The sequence below is a fragment of the Vombatus ursinus genome, unplaced genomic scaffold (genome assembly GCF_900497805.2).
Source record: "Vombatus ursinus unplaced genomic scaffold, bare-nosed wombat genome assembly UNPS02008996.1, whole genome shotgun sequence".
NCBI classification, from domain to species: domain Eukaryota; kingdom Metazoa; phylum Chordata; class Mammalia; order Diprotodontia; family Vombatidae; genus Vombatus; species Vombatus ursinus.
In genome coordinates this window covers 6,321,478-6,343,539 of record NW_020948774.1, presented here as the reverse complement: position 1 = coordinate 6,343,539, position 22,062 = coordinate 6,321,478, and the positions used below count along the sequence as shown (strand labels likewise).

Below are 22,062 nucleotides of genomic sequence, written 5' to 3'. Positions count from 1 at the left end.
ATCTGGCAACTCTGCCTTCTGTTATATAAAAAGTGAAAGACAGTAAAGAAATGCAGAAAAAAATAGAAAGCACGGCAAAAACTAAGCATGGAAAGCTCCAGTCCCTTATTTAAATCCACTTTAAAATTATATGAAAGGCAATGTGGAGCAGTGGATAGAGAGTCAGCCAAGGAGTCAAAAAGGCCTGGATTCTAGTATTGCCTCAGGTGTTCTGACTATGTGCAAGTCAATTAACCTTTTAGTGCCCCCCAACCAACTCTCTAGGACTACAAATGGCAGAGTAGGTGCTAATGTGCATTGGCAGAGAGTTTCCTATTCCAGTGACAGCGAAAGTCCTATTCCATCCTCAAAGCTCCAAAAACAGTATAGATACTCTAAAACTATCACTGGTGGCTATGTCCTTAGCTGGTAGTAGATATAAGTGAGAAAGAGTTATAATGATAACAACAATAATAAAAGCTAGCACTTATATAGTACTTTGAGGTTTGCAAAGTGCTTTATTAATATCTCATTCTTATCCTCACAACACAGCAAGGTAGGTGCTATTATTATCTCCATTTTACAGATAAGGAAACTGAGGCGGGCAAAAGTTAAGTAACTTGCCCAGCTGTTACACAGCTAGTAATCAAATGAGATCAAACAAGCTAATATTTGTAAAGTGCTTAGCATAGTACCTGGCATATAGTAGGAGCTATTAGTTTAATAGCTTTAATAGTTTATTAATAGCTAATGCTAGCTATTAGTATCTTAAGGCACATTTGAATTCAGGCCTTTCTGACTCCAGGGCTAATGCTCTAGCCACTGAACCACTTAGAGGCCAGAAAGATGGTGTGGTACAGTGAGAAGAGAGCTGGATTTGGAGTGGGAAGCCTAGGTTCAAATCTAAGCTCTGCTCCTTAATATCTGAGTTAGCATCTTACCTATCTCTTTAAACCTCAGTTTCTTCATCTATAAAATGAGGTGATTAGATTAGATGGCCTTTAAGCTCCCTTCCTGCTTCCAGTAAGTAAGCCTCCTTAGACTGCTTAAGCTTATTATTATATAATATATTACAGTATTTAAGTAAAGACTTCAAAAGGGGCAGCATAGTATAGTTGATAGAGAGCTGTCCTGGGAGCCAGGAAGACCTGGGTTTTCATCTTTCTTTTGACACATGGTGGCTCTGTAACTCTGGGCAACTCACTTAACCTCTCAGGGTTCTAGGTAACTCTGAAGATTGTAAATTGCAGAGAAGGCACAAATTCAGTCCCTATCCCTATCTCAGTACTTCAAGGAGCTGCAACCCGAAGGAAGACTCCACCAAATCCAAGCAGGACACCAGACTTACTTAAATGCTTTCAAGCAGGCTTCAGGAATGTGCTCCTTGTCAAATTTTTTCAAGGCGTCAAGGAAAGTGTCCACTTTCCCCATCATGATTTTTGCGGCTTTCCAGCTCTTATCCTTCGGGATCTTGCCCCCTGGCGCTGTCAGGATCATCACTGCAGCTGTTACGTTAACCACTGCGTCTGGCGGAGAGCCAAAGGACTTGAGCTCTGTCAGGTTGTTCTGCAAACACAGCGGGTGCTCGTCAGCATTCCTCCTGCTGACGCGGACTGGGAAGTGAATTTCACAAGCTACGCAGCAGTGCACAAAGCCTACAGTGATTGTTGTTCTCAGTCAAACCACAAAAAACCAACCAACCAAACAAGCACACTGCAGATATCCTTCCCTCACTACTCTACATTGAGCTTTGTCTTTTTTTGTCTTTAGCATTTTCTTTTTCTCTCTGTCTCTCTCTGCCTGCCTCTCTCACCTTATTCAGAGTGTCGAGAGCGGCTTGTGCCGCCAGCAAGGCGGGCTCTGCTTTGGCCAAGTCGGTTTCACAAGCCTTTTGTTTTTCTGCCACATTCTGAAAGAAAGCCAAAAGACGAAAGGTGAGTTTGTGTTGTAACATTGCATTTGAGAAAGGATGCTTTGAATAAGAGTGATGGACTTGTGGGATGCTTTTATTTATGAAAGAAGGGACGTCTCAATCCCTCCTCCATACATCCACAGGATCCTGATGTGGATCAGGCTATGCACCAACAAGGTGGGATGGGGTGCGCTGCTGTGGATACAGTGGATTCCCACACTGTCACACCGCCTCTCATTCTTTCTTATATTTTCAATCATTTTCTTTTCTTCTTCTTTTTTTTTTTTTTGGTGAGGCAATCAGGGTTAAGTGACTTGCCCAGAGTCACACAGCTGTCAGTGTTAAGGGTCTAAGGACAGATTTGAACTCAGGCCCTCCTGACTCCAGAGCCAGTGCTCTATCCACTGTGCCACCTAGCTGCCCCTTCATTCACTTTCATGCTTCATTTTCTTATACCACCTTAAATATTCACCTCTAATTTTTTTTTACAATTTCACTTTGTCATACTTCCATTTGCTCCATACTCTCCCTTCTTCCTCCTTTCTCCTTTTCCCCATCTCCTTCTCACTGCCCCCCACCTCTTCCCCACCTTGTTGATGACTTCGACTTTAATTTCTTCCTCATCAGCAATTGCTTTTTCTTTGCTGACTTTTTCGGTCTCCACCCCAACCACCTGGATCAGCTTGTCTGCATTCTCATTCTTTTGATTAAGTTCAAGCTCTTGAACAGCCAATTTGGCCTTTAAATCATCCACCTGTGAAAAGTAGAAATTAGTGTTTGAGCAATGTGGTGCCATCCAAAGAGTATTTAATGTGGAGTTGGAGCATCTGGGTTTAGATCTTTGGTTCTGCTACTTTCCTATCTGTGTAACCTTGAATAAGCCATTTTGACCTCTCTGGGCTTCAGGTTCCTCATCTGTAAAGTTTAGAGTTTATATGTGATGAATTGTAAGGCTCTTACCAACTCCAAATATTCAATCCTATGATATTGACAGACCTCTTTGATCCTCACTTTCCTTATTTTACCTCTATGACATATGAAAAATTCAAGAGACAGTTTCTGGTAATTAATCATTTTATCAATTATGCTAGCAGGTAATTAACAAAAGGAATCAGTGGCACTCTCTAATGCCAAAGCCCCCTCATGGAACCCACTCAACAATTATATGCCCTTGGAAGAGGGGGTATTCCTGAGGATAAAAATCAATTCTGATTGGTTAACAAATAATGAGAGAATGATGTTATAATGAGAGGTGGCTCCTAAGGAGGGTCTGGGGTGACCCTGATAACTGAGTCTTGGACAAAAAGATATCTCTTAGCCAGACTACATCCAGCCTAGGGCAATCTAGACAAAAGGGGGTCCACCTCTACTCAGACTTGGATGATTAAAACACAATGGGCTGGATTTCACCAGACTAGAATCTCTTTGTCTTTGGTTCAGATCCACTTTTGGGTCCTTCTTGCCCAATATTTCATCTCATTGTCAGCCCTGTATATCAAAGGCTGTTTGAATAGCCTATAGAGGTTGATTTCTAAATGAGGAAAAGGACCTCACCTCTTTTTAGCCTCTTTGTATAGCTGTGTTTATAGAATGTCAAAACAGCCAGTTGAAAAATGGAAAAAGAAGAAAATTGTTTTCATGAGATGCTAGGTCACTAATAAAGGGGCAGTATATTATAGTGCAGGAAGTCTGCTGAGTTTGTAGGCAGGAGACCTGGGTTGCAGTCATTTAACTTCTCTGAGCCACGGTTTCCTCATCTGTAAAATGGGTTACTTGTACTACCTCTGAAGTATCAGAGATTTGTTGTGAGGGAATAAGTACAGGTCTAGAAGAAACAACTTATCACTTTTTGTAGATGATATGATGGTGTACTTAGAGAACCTTGGAGAGTTGACTAAAAAATTAACTGAAATACTCTAGCAGAGTTGCAGGATATAAAATAAATTCACATAGTTCAGCAGCATTTCCGTATATTACCAACCAACCCAGCAGGAAGAGAGAAAGAGAAATTCTATTTAAAATTACAGAGGAGTGGAAACAAGATGGCGGAGTATAGGTAGCAACCCAGTTGAACTCTTCAAACATTCCCCTCCAAATAATTTTAACATAACATGTCAAATTGAATTCTGGAGCAGTATAGACAACAAAAGCTCAGGGGGAGACATTTTTCCAGCTCAAGACAACTTAGGAGGTTGGAAAGAAAGGTCTGTGACACAAAGGTGGGGATCAGTTCAGAATACATGTGAAGGAAACACCAGTGGTAGGCCCTGGAGGTGACTGTGACAGCAACAGCAGCTAAAGTAGAAGCAGCAGCTTTGGGAGCTCACAGCCCAGAGACAGTAAGGAGATTGGACAACTGGTCAGAAAGAGATTACTGGGGACCCTGAGCTGACACTGGGTGCAGGACTGGGCTCATACTCAGCAATTCCAGGGCAGAGAGGAGCACTAGCACTTGTAACTGCAAGGGAGCAGGGGGCCCTTCCTGGATAAAGTCCAGAGTACAGACTAGGAGAGCAGTGACTACATCTTTTTCCATATTACACCATCTTGGAAGCTTCAAAAACTTTAGACTCTCAGAACTAGTTCGGAAAACAGCAGCACAAAAAGGCCTAAAGCTTAGGATAGTGCCTTCCTACGCCTAGGCGAGCAGAGCCCAACTTTAAAAAGTTCAAAAGCTGAGAAATAGGTTGGGAAAAATGAGCAAAAAAAAGAATCAATAATTTCATTAAAGATAATAACAATAATTAGAAAACATGCCAAAATTTGTGGGATGCAAGCAAAGCAATACTTAGGGGAAATTTTATATCTGTAAATATTTATATCAATAAAAAAAAAGAGAAAGAGCAGATCAATGAATTGGGCATGCAATTAAAAACTAGAAAAACATCAAATTTTAAAATTCTCAATTAAACATCAAAATAGAAATCCTGAAAATCAAAGAAGAGATTAATAAAATTAATATTAATAATATACAATATTTATTATAATTCATAGGTAGGCAAAGCCAATATAATACAAATGAGAACTCTACCTAAATTAATTTACTTATTCAGTGCTATGCCAATCAAACTACCAAAAATTATTTTTAAAGAGCTAGAAAAAATAACAAAACAAAAGAACAAAAGGTCAAGAATATCAAGGAGTCAATGAAAAAAAAAGTGAAGGAGGCCTAACTGTACCAAATTTCAAACTACGTTACAAAGTTGTCATCATCAAAACAATTTAGTACTGGCTAAGTAATAGAATGGTGGATCAGTGGAATAGTTTAGGTGCACAATAGTCAGTAGTTAATGACCATAGCTATCCACTGTTTGATAAACCTAAAGATCCAAGCTTTGAAAGAATTCACTTTTTGAAAAAATTACTGGGAAAAATGAAAAGCAGTTTGACAGAAAGTAGCACAGAAAATAGGCACAGACCAACAACTGAATACCAAGATAAGGTCAAAATGGGTACATGATTTAGACATAAAGTGTGATATCATAAGCAAATTAGGGGAGTGTGGAAAATTTTACCCATCAAATCTATGGAGAAGGGAAGAGTTTGTGACCAACAAAGAGATAGAGAGGATCACAGGAAGTAAATTATGTGATTTGATTACAGGAAATTAAAAGGACTTTGCACAAACAAAACTAATGCAGCCAAAATCAGAAGGAAAGAGGAAACTGGGGAATATATTTTTATAGCAAGTTTTATTTCTCCAATAAATGGAGAATGGAGTCAAATTTCTAAAAATAAGAAACATTCCCTAATTGATAAATGATCAAAGGATATGAAAAGGCAGTTTTTAGACAAAGTAATCAAAGCTATATATAGTCATATGAAAAAATGCTCTGAATCACTCTTGATTAGAGAGATACAAATTAAAACAACTCTGAGGTGTCACTTCACATTTATCAGATTGGCTAACATGACAGAAAAGGAAAATGACAAATGTTGAAGGGGATGTAGAAAAAAAGGAACACTAATGTGCTGTTGGTAGAGTTGTGAACTGGTCTGTCTGTTCTGGAGAACAATTTGGAACTAGGGCCAAAGGGCTATAAAATGGTGCATACCTTTTGATCTATACCTCTACTAGGTCTATATCCCAAAGAGATCAAAAAAAAAGTAAAAGGACCCATAAGCACAAAAATATTCACAGCATCTCTTTTTGTGGTGGCAAAGAATTGGAAATTGAAGAGATGCCCATCAGTGGGAAGATGGCTGAACAAATTGTGGGATATGACTGTGATAGAATACTATTGTGTTATAATAAATTATGAAGGGGATGGTTTCAGAAAAACCAGGGAAGACCCAAGTGAATTGATGTGGGGTGAAGTGAGTAGTACCAGGAGATCATTGTACACAGTAATAGCAATATTCTAAAAATGACCAGTGCTGAAAGACTTAGCTACACTGATCAATACAATGATCCAAAATAATTCCAAGAGACTTATGACAAAAAATGCTATCTATATTATACAGAACTGATGAACTCTGAGTGCAAATTGAAGTGTAATTATTTTCACTTTTTTTGGCAACATGAATATGGAAAAGTGTCATATGATTTCATATGAATAATTGATATCATATTGCTTGCTTTCTCAATGGGTAGGTGAGGAGGTGGAGGGAGGAAGAGAATTTAGAACCTGAGATTTTTAAAAATGTTAAAAATAAATAATTTTAAGAAAATATTCTTAAAAAAGAAAAATAAAATAACTACAGAATATGTAAAATGCTTGAGAGCCTACCTTCCAAGATGTACACAGGAATAATAGAGTTAGAAAACAATATCTATGATAATAGAAACCTAAATAATTGGAGAACTATTAATTACTCATGGCTAGGCCAAACCAATACAATAAAATTGGCGATACTACCTAAATTAATTTACTTATTCAGCACCATGCTAATCAACCTACAAAGGATTAGCTTATAGAAATAGGAAAAAATAATAATTAATTTGGAAGGACAAAAAGTAAAACATATCAAGGCAAATAATGGAAAAAAAGTGAGAAGAAAGTCTAATAGTACCAGATCTCAAAGCATACTACAAAGCAGAAATCATTAAAGCAACTTTCTAACTAGTTAAAAAATAGGTCAATCAGTGGAACAGATTATGTATACAACATACCAAACAGACTAGTTTAATAAATCTAAAGACCCCAGCTCCTAGGGTAAGCACTGACTATTTGACAAAAACTGCTGAAAAAAACTGGAAAACAACCTGGCAGAAACTAAATTTAGACTAATACTTCATGTCATATGCCGTGATAATTTTCAAATGGACACAAGCCACAGACATAATAGGTTGTATCATAAACACATCGAGGAACAAGGAAAAAATTACCTTTCAGATCTATGGATAGGGGAAGCATTCATGCCCAAAGAAGGGAGAAAGATCACAAATGATAAAATGGACAGTGTTGAATAAATAAAATTTAGAAGGTTTTGCACAAACAAATCCAATTCACTTACAAGTAGAAGGGAAACAGCTAACTGGAAAAAAATTTTTGCTGCAAATTAACAACAACAACAACAACAACAACAACAATAATTGCTAACATATAGTACTTACTATGTGCCAAGGCACTGTGCTAAGTGCTTCACAATTATTATCTCATCCACACAACAACCCTAGGAGATAGGTGCTATTATTCCCATTTTACAAGTAGGAAACTGAAGCAAATGGGGTTAAATGACTTGCCCAGGGTCCAGTTAGTGTTTGAAACTGAATTTGAACTCAGGTTTTTCTGACTCCAGGCTTGGTGTTCTACCCACTGCATCACCTAGCTGCTCCATTTCCAAGATACAGACATAGATATAGATACATATAATATGTATTGATTCAAATTTATAAGTATGAGTCATTTCTCAATTGATAAACAATATGAAGAGGAAGTTCTTAAGGAATGAAATGTAAACTTTCCATCACTACTAATTAGAGAAATACAAATCAAAGCAATACTGAATTTTCACCTAATAACCATCAGATTGGCTAATTTTTGGAGGGACTAAGTGAAATTAATACACTATTGGTGAAGCCGTGAATTGGTCCAGCCATTCTGGAAAGCTATTTGGAACTATATACAAATAGTTACTGAACTGTGTATAAACTTTGACCCAGTAATACCTCTACTTGGTCTATACTCTAGAGAGATCAAAGAAAGATTTAAAAAGTTCCTATATATACAGTAGTATTTATAGCTTTTTTTGTGGAGGCAAAGGACTAGAAACTAATGAGGTGCCCATCAACTGGGGAATGGTTGAACAAATTATGGCATATGAATGTAATGGATGTAAGTGTGCCATAACAAGTGATGAAGGGATCAGTTTCAGAGAAACCTGGGTAGACCTGTATGAACTGACTCAGAATAAAAAGACCAGAAGCAAAAGAACAATTTTTACCATTACAACATTTTAAAGGCAAATCATTTTTAAAGACTGAAGAATGCTGATCAGTGCAATGATCAGCCACAATTTCTGAGAACCAATAATGAAGAGTGCCACTTACCTCCTGAAATAGAAATGATAAGACTTTATGCAGAATAAGATACATTTTTGTATATAATCAATACGGTAATTTATTTTCCATGAGTATACATATTTGTTATAAGAATCTTTCCCCTTCAGTGGGGAAGGATGGTGGGGGAAGTGGGAGGGAGAAAAAAAAGTCTTTGTTAACTGAAAGAAAATTTAGTTAAAAAACTAATTAGGTAATTTTATCAATGCTCCCAGTCAAACAGGTGAATTTTCTTTCTTTTTTTTTAAAAGATATTTTGTTAATTGAAAGATACACAATATACCTGTGGTAGTGGTTCATATAGGCTGGACTAGTTTTCCTTCAAAAAGTTGAGGAGACTGTCCTCAGGATTTGGCTGGTACAGATAATTAGGACTTCAATCACTAAAATCAAATTGTTTGGACTTCCTTGCTGCTAAAGAAATACATCCCTTTTTGGCTTTGAATGAACTCCATTATTTTCTTTATAAAATCTCAAAATATTTTTATTTTTGTGATTATCAATCCTTAAATTCAATGTTTTGTTTGAAATGTATCACGAATAGAATTTTGTAGGTAGTCTATGGGTTCTGGGTAGAGCTAGTAACATGGAAGTTACATTTGTAATTACAAAAGATATAGTTAATAGTATACAAATTAATAGTATACATATATACAATAGTATACAAAAGATATAGTTAATTTTATATTGTATATTGTGTATATATTGTATATATTTATTTATTTATATATTTATATTGTATATTGTGTATATATTGTGTTTATATTGTATATTATTGTATATTGTGCTACAATTGTAAAATGATACCAATGTCTCATTATTAATGTTAACACAGTAATAATTATACTCGACTTTCATTGTAAGCTTTGCAATTTTTTGTGAGGTGCATCTTTTGAGACTGTATTTGCCTTATTACTTGTAATATCACTTTGAATTTGGTAAAACAGTATTTATGCTAACACATTAGCAGTTGGCATGCCCTGTCATCTCCTCCTCTTCTAGGTGAACTGGGGGTAGGGGGAAAGAAGGTGTACCTTCTAGGTTCAACCACAAACCATTTTATTAGTGTTTGTTTAGACTCAGACTCACTGCTATCCACCCATCAGAGGGTGGTTGTGTTGCCCCTGGTATAAAGGCCAACAGCTGCCAAGCAGCTCAGAATATTAAATCAGTTGGGGTGAGTATAGATTTGGAAGTTTGGAATGACAGCTCTGTGAAGGCAGCAGTAGGATTCTCCTTACTCTTTTCTCCATTGTTTTTTTTCTTTTCCTTCTTGGTGGGAAAGCCTCCCCACCCACTACCCACACCATTCATGCAAATATCTGGCTATCATATCCTTGAATAATGTGGAATTATAATGTATATATTTCTGACCTTTTCCCCAGATTGGAGGTTCTTAACCTGAGGTTTGTGAACTTAAAAATTTGATAACTATATTTCAATATAATTGGTTTCCTTGGTAATCCTATTGATTTTATTTTTATGAATTTAAAAAAATTATTCTGAGAAAGGATCATTAGATTGCCAAAGGGATTCATGCCACAGAAAAGGTTAAAAACCTCTTTCTCTTATTGGAGGTAAGGGAGTCACATATATAAGAGATCTATGAAAGATCAGTCTAATTTTTAGACTGATATCTTATAAAATAGTTTTAACATTATTTCAACAATGTCCTACTTCCCCCCCCTTCAGTATATTCTTCTTTTATAAGAAACACCTCATATGCTTTATGACAAATTTCAATGTCACCATGCATCCTTAAATCTATAGAGATGAGATGCAAGGATCTAAGACAACTCCAAAAGACTCACGATGGAAAATGCTATCCATATCCAGAAAAAGAACCATAGAATCTGAATGCAGATGGAAGTATACTATTTGCTCTCCTTTTCTTTTTTTGTTTTATTTCTTCTTTCTTGTGTTTCCTCTCATAATTTCTAATTCTTCTATACATCATGACTAATGTGAAAATATGCTTTAATATGAATGTATAAGTAGAGCCTATATCAGATTACACACTGTCTTGGGGTAGGGGTTGGAGAGGGAGGGGGGAGAAAATTTAAAACTCAAAATCTTATGAAAGTGAATGTTGAAAACTAAAAATAAATTATCTTATAAAAAAATTAAAAAGAATCAGCTATTTTTCCAATTTGAGACATCTGTGTATCTCCAAATTTAAGTGATTCCCTATTCTCAAGGATGATGATGTGGCATATGTTCACCTGTAGTGGCTGTGGCCCAGTCTATAAGGGGTACATTACCTGTAGAGAATTTAAAAACAATAAACACCATTTTACATGGAAGTTAATTTGGATTTCTCCCAGTTATACAATCAGCCTGACCCATGTGAACTCAGCTATATGCATAAGAGTGAATTGGTAGGGGTTTGGAATTTCAGCTTGCCTTTGGTGCCATCTGTGTCTTCAGCCCCTGGAGTACTTACATATTTCTGAGATTAAGCAATGCATTTCAAATAAACAATGACTGGACAATAATTGTAAAGTAGAAGAAATAGAACTTATCACTTCATTTCTGTCTTTCTCTATATGACCACTTAGAGCAGGCCTGCACAACATAGGGCCCACGGGCCACTTGTGGCCTGCCAAAGGATTTTGGGTGGCCCACGAAAATTGAAGAGGATGTAAAAGAAAGTGAAGATGAAACGAGTGCTTTGTCTGTGCCCCATTTAACCCACCTTACACTAGTCACTATTGTGCCTGTCGTGTAACCTGGCAGGTAGGTTGCCACTGCACACTCTCTCCTTTTTGTCATGTGACCCACAGCAAGCAATCATCGTCAGTCTATCTCTAGTCAGAGAGGAGCAAGAGTCCTATCTTTTTGCTGTATTTTTTGGTTGTTATTAAATGTAAACAGTAAGAAAACTTGAAAAATGTATTAAAACTTGTACCATTTAGCAAAGTAATTTTTTTTAACATTAGTGTGATTTCATGATAAATAAAAAATTAATTAGTCTAATTAATTGATATTAATTGAAATTTCCTTTTTTTAATATGGTTTATTTACAAAATAGTCTAATCATTAATTATACCTTTACTTGGAAAGTGAGCCACTACAAACCTAACTGCGGCCCAAAATTGTTTAGCCTATTTTACTTTTGGCCCCTACCTGCTGCCAAGTTGTGCAGGTCTGACTTAGAGCTTGTGCTTAAAATTTTAAATAGCTAAACTGAGGGCAAATTGCAAGGTATATATATTCTTTTTTTGGTTTGGTAAGTGGAAATTTAGTTCATAAATAGAATATTTTATTGAATTTGAGTAATATCTTTTAAATGGAATTTTATTCTTCATTAAAAATCATTGCTTGCTTGTTTTAAAATTGAAGAATGAATCAAGAAAATAAAATGGTATGTCAGTGGGATGATTTATTAGTTATCTAATTTGTACCTTTTGCAGATATTTTCATTTTATTAGAATTCACTTGTTGAATGAAATCTACACTTACCTGGAACTGGTTTAATATTTTAAGGTGGTTAGCAGAACTCCATGTAGGCAGCTGTTGGCTGTCATGCCAGGGAGAACCCATCCATCCTCTGATGAGTGGATATCAGTGAGTCTGAGTCCAACCATTAATAGTGAATTTTGTTTTATTAAATTTTTACTTGAAATAAGGTTTTTTTATGAATCTGTCAAACTTATTCTTATATTTAAGACTTTTCCTAATTATTTGCATAGCTGTTGTTTCATGTAAAAGAAACTTTTCAAAACTAAAATTAATATAAAATGTTCCAATCAACTATAAGTGAAGAACAATTGACAAATTTGTCTGTATAGTTAGTAAACAAAACTACATGAAGATCAATTTTTGATGGTCATTGATAAATCTATTGTAGTTATGTCTCAAAAAGAGAAACTAGGATGTTATTTATTACTGTGACAGGCCAATATAGGTATGTTTTTTCCCCTTTAAGGAAAAAAATATTAATGTAATTTTAAAAGCATTAATTAATTATGTAATGAAAGCACTAATCCATTACTTCCCCCCCTTTTTGTATAGTATTTAATTTTTTATTTAAAATTTTTAAACTGGAATGATTATATGTGCAATAGTATGTTCAGTAAAAGGAAATTTTGACTACATTACTTTTCTGGCTATAATTATTCATTTCATTTCATGATCATTACTAAAAATAATTTTCTCACATGGAGGAGAGAGAGTGTTCCAATACTCTAGGTACAACACTGGAATTCACTAAAGGAATGAATGTATCAGGTAAACCTTAGTCCATGTACCATCTTGGAGGACCCTATGGGTCTGATTCTAGTCACCTTTATCCCAACCTTTCCTCAGAGACATATTTTACTTGTAATTGTCATGAACCAAGGATGCATGATTATGATTTAAACAACAGAGAATATTAGTTGTTTTAAATTTCCTTTTGTAGTCCCAAAGTACTAACTTGGGCTGACCTATCTGTGAAGCAAATTGGAAAGCTTGCAAAGATGAAACAAGCAGTTCACTCTCTACATCATGAGAACCTTTTGTTCAAAAAAAAAATCAGAACATCAATTTATCTAATGGCAAAATGCACTTTTGAATAGATTAGCTTGTAACTGTTTGCTTGCGTTCAGAATGAACTGGGGCTTTTTCTGTAAGAAAGCAAAAATTGTCAAGGTATTTCCCAAGTGCACACACATGTTGCAGCTTAAAATATAAAATGTAAGCCCAGTAATTCAAATCCCATTCTTAGACAAAATTTTCCTTGCCAGATGTTGGCAGACCCATGTCTGCCTTTCTTTTCTGATACTCCTATGGTCAATTGGCGATAATGATGAAAACCACCTGTTTTAATAATGGGCCACCCATGCCCCAAATGTCTTTGTTTTTTTTTAACTCATAAATTTCATTTAACTACATAATCCTTATTATTGTTTCTCAGTTTTTCCTGGTGGTATCATTTATATTCATTTAAGTCAGCAGAAGTGAGTAGTAGTGGTCATTAGATTTAATAACTCTTATGAGGCTCTGTCTGTTACATCCCCAGGAAGACAGAAGAGTGCTCTTTCAGGTCAACAAATATCTACCTTGGGATCTCTCATTAAGGAGTTACCAGTCACCTCTTTCATTCCTCCTTCTTCTAGACATTACTTTATAAATTGATGTGCTTGTAGGCATATGCTGCCTAAAGTCAAAAATTGGCCCCTTATGATAGAAGGAACAGTTAATTATTTAGGAACAATGCTGTAAATGTGAGATATTTAGACTGAGTGCCTAAAATTCAAATTATAAAACCAAATAATTAGATATGTATAATTACATGTAAAATATAGATACAGATATATACATATAATTTTATAATAATTATAAAATCTTATAATTAGTCATTTCTAGCAGACTAGAAAGTCTTGTCTCCTTAGCCCAATGGGGTTCTCTCTCCTTGCCCTGGAATAATTTTTCTCATTCTCATTTACCAGTTTTTCTTGGCTCCTCAGCCAAGTATCACTCCTTCCCCTTCTCAGCATAGCAGCATGTTTTCTGCCCTGCCCTCTCTTCCCCTCCTCATTTCTCTCTTTTCATCTTTCAGGGGGTGTGGGAGTGGGGGGAAGGAAGGTGTACCTTTTAGGTCCACTCAACAACCATTTTATTAATGGTTAGACTTAGACTCACTGCCATCCACCAATGAAAAGGTGGATGGGTACCCCTGGTATAAAGTTTGAGGAAATAACCACTGTTTGGAATGATGTTATAGCAGACCATAATTTTACTGGCTGTAATGTATGAAGGATGTTGTTAAGAAATCATGATGGTTGTTGGTGCAACATTATGCAGGTATGTTTTCATTTCTCTAGTCAGAGGTATGACATAATGAAAATGCCCCAAGACTGCTATAGTAGTTGTGAAGGCCAGAAGTCTAGACTATTGGCCCACTGGGGTATGATGATTACTGAGTTAGCACCCCCGCCATTATGATGAAATCGCTGCTATGAATTTAAGAAATAGGCAAAGTGTCAGTGTCTCAAGCTGGCCCTACTTGAAAGCATCATGATCTTTGGCTTGACATGGAACTGTGATCTTTCATGTTCTGATACCATAAGAAGGCAATATATAAAAATAAATCAGAATTATTAATATCCCACCTGCTGGAAATGCTTTGGCACAGAAGGTTTTGAGTATTAAAGTGGGCAAGCCATGAGACCCCATGAAATGGAATGGATACTTTCATTTATTTATTTTTAGGCAATTGGGGTTAAGTGACTTGCCCAGGGTCACACAGCTAGTAAGTGTCAAGTGTTTGGTCTGAGGCCGGATTTGAACTCAGGTCCTCCTGACTTCAGGGCCGGTGGAATGGATACTTTTATTATGTGCTAATACTACTTCATTACAAAATTGGAAATGGAGCTCACCAGTTACAAACAAGGGATTAATGCTACCTTTTGTCAACAGTACCTTCAGCTCCAAGCCACACAACAAATTGCTAACCAGTTCAGGGCAATCATAGAAAATAATTTCATCCCTAAACTCAGCTGAGACATAAATCAGTGAGTTATTAAAATCTAAAGAGGGAAAAGTTGAAGATAAAGTCATTGAAAATCTTCATTTAATGTAAATTCCAGAAATTATACAATCAATCATCAACTTTCGTGGGGGTAATGGTCATAGAAAATAGTGTCAATGTCAAAAATGTGAATGTTGATACGAGCCTATGGGAAATAGGGGGTTAGGTTCCTGCAACCACCAAAAACTGTAATCTTTTACTAGAGATTGCTGGAAATACACTTTTCTGCATACAGTTCTTTATAACAAAACATTAATTCTTCTTCTTTTTTTTTTTTTGGTGAGGCATTTGGAGTTAAGTGACTTGCCCAGAGTCACACAGCTAGTGAGTGTTATGTGTCTGAGGCCAGATTTTAATTCAGGTCCTCCTGACTCCAGAGCTGGTACTCTATCCACTGTGCCATCTAGCTACCCCAAAACATTAATTCTGATAACATGCAGTAACCATGAAATAACTCATAAAATGCAGTACACAAAATTAGCAACATACAAAACATTTTTTCTCCCTAGTAATTTCCTAGAATTCTATGACCTTTTGTGCTAACATCACTAAAAAAACATTGATTTCAGATGATATTAATTTTTAATAACACATGAAATCTACAATACCATAAATGCTGTGCAGCAAATAAAATTTTTAAAACTAACACACTTTTTAAGCTTACCTTCCACTGTGTCATATGGCAGTGTAAAGTCATTATACTGTGTACTATATTGCTATAAACTTCTTTACCTTGGCCATCCTCTGAAAATCAAGGGAGACAGACTGGCGAGGTCTCAATATCACCTCTGACACTCTCTCCTTCATAGCTGGTGGAGTTGGAGATTGTGAAGGATACACTAACTGGAAATAATCTGTCAGTGATGTTTGCTTAACACACTGTTTGAGATCCTCAAAGGTGTTGGAGTGTGGCCACTCCACAAACTTGCATGCATTGCACCTTTCATTTTTTTCTTTACTGTGTATAGCCATGAATGTGTATAGTTGCCAATGCAAAAATGAAAATGAGGTTACTAAAAAAAATTATGGGAATTCTCGAAATCACGAAAGTTAAACAAGAGAACTTTGAAGATTGACTATAATGAAACATGTCAAAAACAAAACTGAGGATTTCAAATTATTTTGAAAATAGATGAGGCATATCATGTACTTAGACTAGAATTTTCAAAAGGCTTTTTTGAGTTTGATAGCATGATTCCAACTAGCAGACCAAATATACTAAAACAGAGTAAGTTAAAAAATCAAATATAATTATCATGAAAGAACACATTCTCCCACAGTATTTGGCAGAAAGTGTAAAATCATTATAGGACTTTCACACAGCAGGCTATGTGGCAGCTGTTACTACAATAGGGAGTAGAGGAGGAAAATGGATCCATAAAGGAAGTTTATCCCCTAAGGACAAGCATTAAGCACCACCAAGACAGAAGGAATTTCAGAGAGTTACTGAAAATCAATGGAAAGAAGCCACTGGCAGGATCATGGCAACAGGAACCCTGTCTCACAGAACTTAACAATGATGATGACTCAAAGATGATGAGTGATGACGAATCAAAGAAACACAAAGAACAAAATAAACAATTCAACATCAATTAAAAAGTTTATGATGGAGGTTTGAAAAGTAAATAATTCAAGAACAAGACAGAACCCCAGAAGAAGAGATGAAGAAAAATTTCTGGTCTATATGGTTGTAAGAAGTCTAACACAATGAAAGAAAATACAAGCTGGATCAAATGAGAAGCAGGAAGATTACATGCAATGACAGAAATGACAAAGCATCAAGAGAGGTGACTAAAACTCTAGCCTTTCTGCAAAATCAGAAAGTGACAGACCTGGATAAAATCCATAATTATTCATAATGGCATGTGAATTGTTGCTGCTGCTATTATTGTTGAGTTGTGTTGGACTCTTCATGACCCCATTTGGGGTTTTCTTGGCAAAGGTACTGGAGTGGTTTGCCATTTCCTTCTCTAGCTCATTTTATAGATGGGGAAACTGAGACAAACAGGGTTAAATGACTTGCCCATGGTGACACAGCCAGTAAGTGTCTGATGCTGGATTTGAACTCAGGTATTCCTGACTCCAGGCCCTGTGCTCTTATCCACTGAGCCACCTAGAAAGGTGCTATATTAGATTCCCCTCAGGCATAAGTCTGATTCCCACCTTTCTTTTTTTTTTCTTTTTCTTTTTTTTTTAGGCAATTGGGGTTAAGTGACTTGCCCAGGGTCACACAGCAAATAAGTGTCAAGTGTTTGGCCTGAGGCTGGATTTGAACTCAGGTCCTCCTGACTTCAGGGCCAGTGCTCTATCTACTATGCCACCTCGCTGCCCCGATTCCCACCTTTCTTAACAGAATGCATCACATTTATTACCAAATAAAAAGAACACCAATAACCCCTCCAAATATAAGGCAGTTATGGGTTCATGTACTTTATACAAAGCATTCAAAGCTTGTATCAATAGAAAAATCTATGAACCCTTATAAAGAAAACAACATATTATCTGAGGAGCAAAAAAGATATGCCAAAATGGGCCATGGGTATTTAGCAGTTACTGAACAAGCTGCCCCAAAGTGCCATAACATATATACTCTCTCTTTGTTGATCATCATAAAGCATTTGATGCAGTACTACATTCATGGTTTATTCATATATTGCAAATATATAAAGTAGTCCCAAGTATAGTGAGAATAATAGAATATTTGATGCCCACATAGATAACTGTATGGATAAAACATGCCACCAACACAATAATGTCAAGAACAATTCACATAAAACATGGCATTTTTCTTTTTTCTTTGTTTGTTTTTAGGCGATTGGGGTTAAATGACTTTCCCAGGGTCACACAGCTAGGAAGTGTCAAGTGCCTGGTCTGAGACCAGATTTGAACTCAGGTCCTCCTGACTTCAGGGCTGGTGCTCTATTCACTGCGCCACCTACCTGCCCCCAAAACAGGGCATTTTTCAGGAAGAAAATTCAAGTCCATTATGGCTTTGTCTAGCCTTAAATCCATTAACATACATCCTGAAATAACTAAGGATGGTTTTCACATTAATATGGGTGACATCAAGGTATGTGGCTCCACAGAAGATCAAATTAAATTGCTCCCCTATCACATGGAATTTTTCTCCAACAATAACAAGGTGTCTTTTGCACTCAGTAAGTATAAAATTCTTAATGTATGCCAAGGAGATATAGAGGCTGATGCATTCCAACTTGAATACAGAGGTCACACTAAACCATTGGATGGGGGTAATAACTATAAATGCCTTGGTCTCCTCCAGGCAAGACACACTGAGTGCAAAAATTGTCAAGGAGCAGGCTGTAGCTGAATACATTAAAAGACTTACTGGCATTCTAAAATCAAAGCTGAATGAGAACACATTTAAAGCAATTCACAACCAGGCAATTTCAATTTTAAGGTATACTTTCAGAATTATAAAATAGACCAAAATGGATTTGGAAAGTCCCCTAATGAAACCTCCACAATATTCATAAAATCAATATTAGTAAAACATAGTTGCCACTAGATAGCTCAGTGAATAGAGCACTGGGCCCATGGTCAGGAAGACCTGAGTTCAAATTTGGCCTCAGATACCTACAAGTTGTGTGACCCTGGGCAAGGAGGCGCTGTTTGCCTCAGTTTCCTCAACTGTGAAATGGGGATAATATCTTGAAGAGTTGATGGATCAAATGAGATAATAATTTAAAAGTGCTTAACACAGTGCCTGGCACATAGCAAGGGCTACATGAATGTTAGCTATTATTAAAACATAGGGTCCACTATAAGGCAGCTATAGAAAGATGAACACTTCCACTTGAAAAAGGAGAAAGATTAATTGATATGCTTATAGCAAATGACAAATAGGTCAAAAATCTAGAGAATTTTTTTTAATAAACAAATATTACTGCATTGAACAATTATAAAAGTTAATAATAGGCACACATAATTGGATTTCCCTTATATGATGAAAAATTACTTACTTCTGGATGGACTTCATCCAGCAACTATAAACCAGGAGTAGAATCAAAAAACTTGCTATGGATGAACCTCATGAACTTGGCCCACAATATACCAAAAAAGAAGCCTCAGAAACGTGGCTGTTGGGCAGCTTGTTACATGGAAACAAAGGGATTTACAGTGGTCTTTCAGAACCAGGTCATTTCTACCAGAAGCTTCAGAAAGGTGGTGATCAGTGTAGATTATGCAAGGAAATAGTAGAAGAAAGTGTCACATATCACCACAGACTGGAAAAGTTGAACATCTACCAAATACCTATTAAGACATGACCTGGTAGCCTTCACACTGAGAGACAACAAATACTACAAATGTGGGTCTCAAAATACCTTGCAGAAGTCAATCAATAAACTGTACTGGAATGAAACCATTATCACAGACCAAACTGTTACCTACAATCACAAAGACATAATAATGATTCATAAAATCTTAAGAACAAGGTTTTCAATAGATGTTAATATCACAAATACTCATAATTTCCAAACTCTGTGGAAAATAAATCTTTCAAAGGATAGAAACCTGGCTGGGAAGATCAAATTCACATGGGAACAAGATGAGAGACATACCATGTATCTCATCCTATTTTCTACTGTAGTTGTACCAAGAATGCTTTCATTGAACCTACAGTGGATGACTTTACATCCTGATATTTTTATTCAGCCACAGACAGTAGTCATTTTAATCACTTATGTCCATAGTCCATAGACTACGAATATAAAGGAAAATAGGCTAATGATCTGTCCCAGGACTGTTTTTTTCTGAATCCCATCAAAGAAGATGAGAATGAAATAACAATAACAAAAGTAGTAGACTCTTTCTTGGTGCTCACAGTTGTAGTCTGGTTTTCTCTGGGGGCATGATTACCTTTGATTCTAGGTCCACACTCCTAAAAAATAATTTACAAGCTCCCACCAGAGCACTTACCTTTAATAGTCACATAGTTGACACAAATGCTTCAAAGCAAAGGTATTTACTAAGAAGGCATAGTAAGAACAGTAGCTACAAAACATTATCCCCATTAACCTGAATTTCATTCTCTCACAACCACACATAGCATAAGTGAAAATAGTGGCAACACACACAGGTCTCACTTTACGTAAGTGGACCATTCTGCAGACCTTTTTATAAAATAATTTTTACATAATGCAAATTTGCCCTTACCCACCCACTTCACTTAGACTACATAACAAAGGCATATACAAAATACCTCTACCCACGTCATAAAATGTACTAAAATGCAGACATAGAAAGAGTGTACCATGATAATAAACAGAACTATGAAATGAAAGCTAGAGTTAATGATAAAGTATGCACAGTACTGTACAGTAAAGTTAACGTAGATGTGCAGTACATTGCCCCTTCTCCTCCTATGGCACCTAGCCTTTATCACTAGTGATTGGCTGTGCAACTTTTTTTATGACGCTACTGAAAGATTTTTGGACAATGGCTCTCTTTTTTTCCCCTTGTATAGCTGATGGCAAGTATTATTATCCTTAACTAGTTTTTGAACTTTTAAAAATCTTGAAGCATTTGGATCCATCTTTTCAATATTCTCTCAAATGGTGAAGTACTTCTGCTGACTGTTTCACTGTGAACCTTTCTGGTTCGACCTCAGGTTCTGAAGTTTCCCTTTCTTCTGCAATCTTTGCAGCTAGCAGCTCAGTCGGACCCTCATTCAACAACTCTTCTCCATGAGACTCAATTCCATATCATTCTCACCCACTTCTAGCTCCAGTTCTCATGCTTATTTTACAATCTTGTTACTCACTTCTTTGAACTTTTCATTTTTGTCAAATCCATGAAAACTGAAATTGTAGGCGTACTTTTTTCCACAATCTCTTCATACATTTTTCTGCTACATCTTTCCATGCTTTAGCAATATTCCAGATTGCATGGGAAATATTATAGGACTTCCAAAAATCTCTCAATGTCAAATCTTATCTGTATCCAAAGCTGCAATTGCCTGGGCAAATGTAGTGCATAAATAACACCCCTTAAAATCGCAATCACTTCCTGATTCATAGGTTGTAATAATGAGGTAGTGTTAGGGAGTAGGTAGATCACTTTTTTATTTTCATTAAAAACACCCAGATGGGGAGGGTGACCTGGGGCATTAGCCAAAATAAGTAGAACCTTGAAAGGAACACCATTAGTGCATAAACCATTGTTCAAAGATGATAAGAGTTATCCATGCCTTAGGGATGAGTGGAAATAATGCACAGATAGCAAAATAATGCACAGGTATGCCTTGCTGATTTCTTTCAATGCTCTGGGATTTTCTGAGCGGTTTGCAACAGCAGGCTTTAATTTGCAAGTCCCAGATGCATTACCTCTAAGCAAAAGAGTAATTCTTATTTTTTAATTTATGCCCTGGCATAGTTTTTCCTCTTTCTTGAGATGTAGGTTTGAGATGGCAATCTTTGATAAAAAACAGGCCAGTTTCATCTATATTAAAGATTTGCTCTGGCAAGTAGGGACCTTCATCTTTTATTATTATTATTTTTTGCAGAAACTCTGGAAACTTCTTTGGTGGTTCAGTATCTGCACTAGCAGCCTCTCTTGACACTTGCACATTATAAAATCCTGCACAATTTTTAAATCGCACAAAACAACCACTGCTTGCTATGAATACTTGTGTTCCTTCAAATTTTTTACCTTTAAATCTTCAAAGAGGCTAATAGTGAATAGTTTTTCCATCTGTAGAATAGTGCATTCTCTTTGTTTGCATAGATAAGTTAACTTCATGTGAGCACTGCTTTCTGGGTGATCCTCCTTCACTGTGGACACCACACACACTCAACACCACAAGATTAAGTTCACGTGCTACTGATGACAATTTTTATCCTCTTTCATATTTTCTAATTATTTTTACTTTCATTTCCAAGTCTATTGGCTTACACTTCCAACATGATTCACTTTTCCCTTCAAGAGCATGTTTGCTGCCAGCCATACATATAAGGATAACTATTGAATTCAGAAAGAGTATCATTCACTGTCTGCAGACAGACAGGAACTGACTTAGAGATACTTCTCAGCTTCCCACCAACGTTTCCGCTGTCTGCATCATACAGCATCTGCTTTGCGTAAGGAATTTTCATTATTATTATTTTTTTTATTTTTGGAATGAAGGTTTCTTTT

General features: G+C 36.3%; 2 protein-coding genes across 6 annotated transcripts in view; one reads left to right on the top strand and one right to left on the bottom strand.

The window, feature by feature from the left end:
* Positions 1-22,062, bottom strand: part of DNAH17 (dynein axonemal heavy chain 17) — a 220,544-nt gene that overhangs the window by 45,879 nt on the left and 152,603 nt on the right. Inside the window, exons 57-59 of the mRNA XM_027850181.1 lie at positions 2,481-2,645; positions 1,793-1,888; positions 1,328-1,545 (exon numbers count right to left, since the gene is read on the bottom strand). Coding sequence (XP_027705982.1) covers positions 1,328-1,545; positions 1,793-1,888; positions 2,481-2,645 — 479 coding nt within the window. The remainder of the gene's footprint in view (positions 1-1,327; positions 1,546-1,792; positions 1,889-2,480; positions 2,646-22,062) is intronic.
* PGS1 (phosphatidylglycerophosphate synthase 1) overlaps positions 1-22,062 on the top strand; it is a 135,982-nt gene that overhangs the window by 91,211 nt on the left and 22,709 nt on the right. The window lies entirely within an intron of this gene.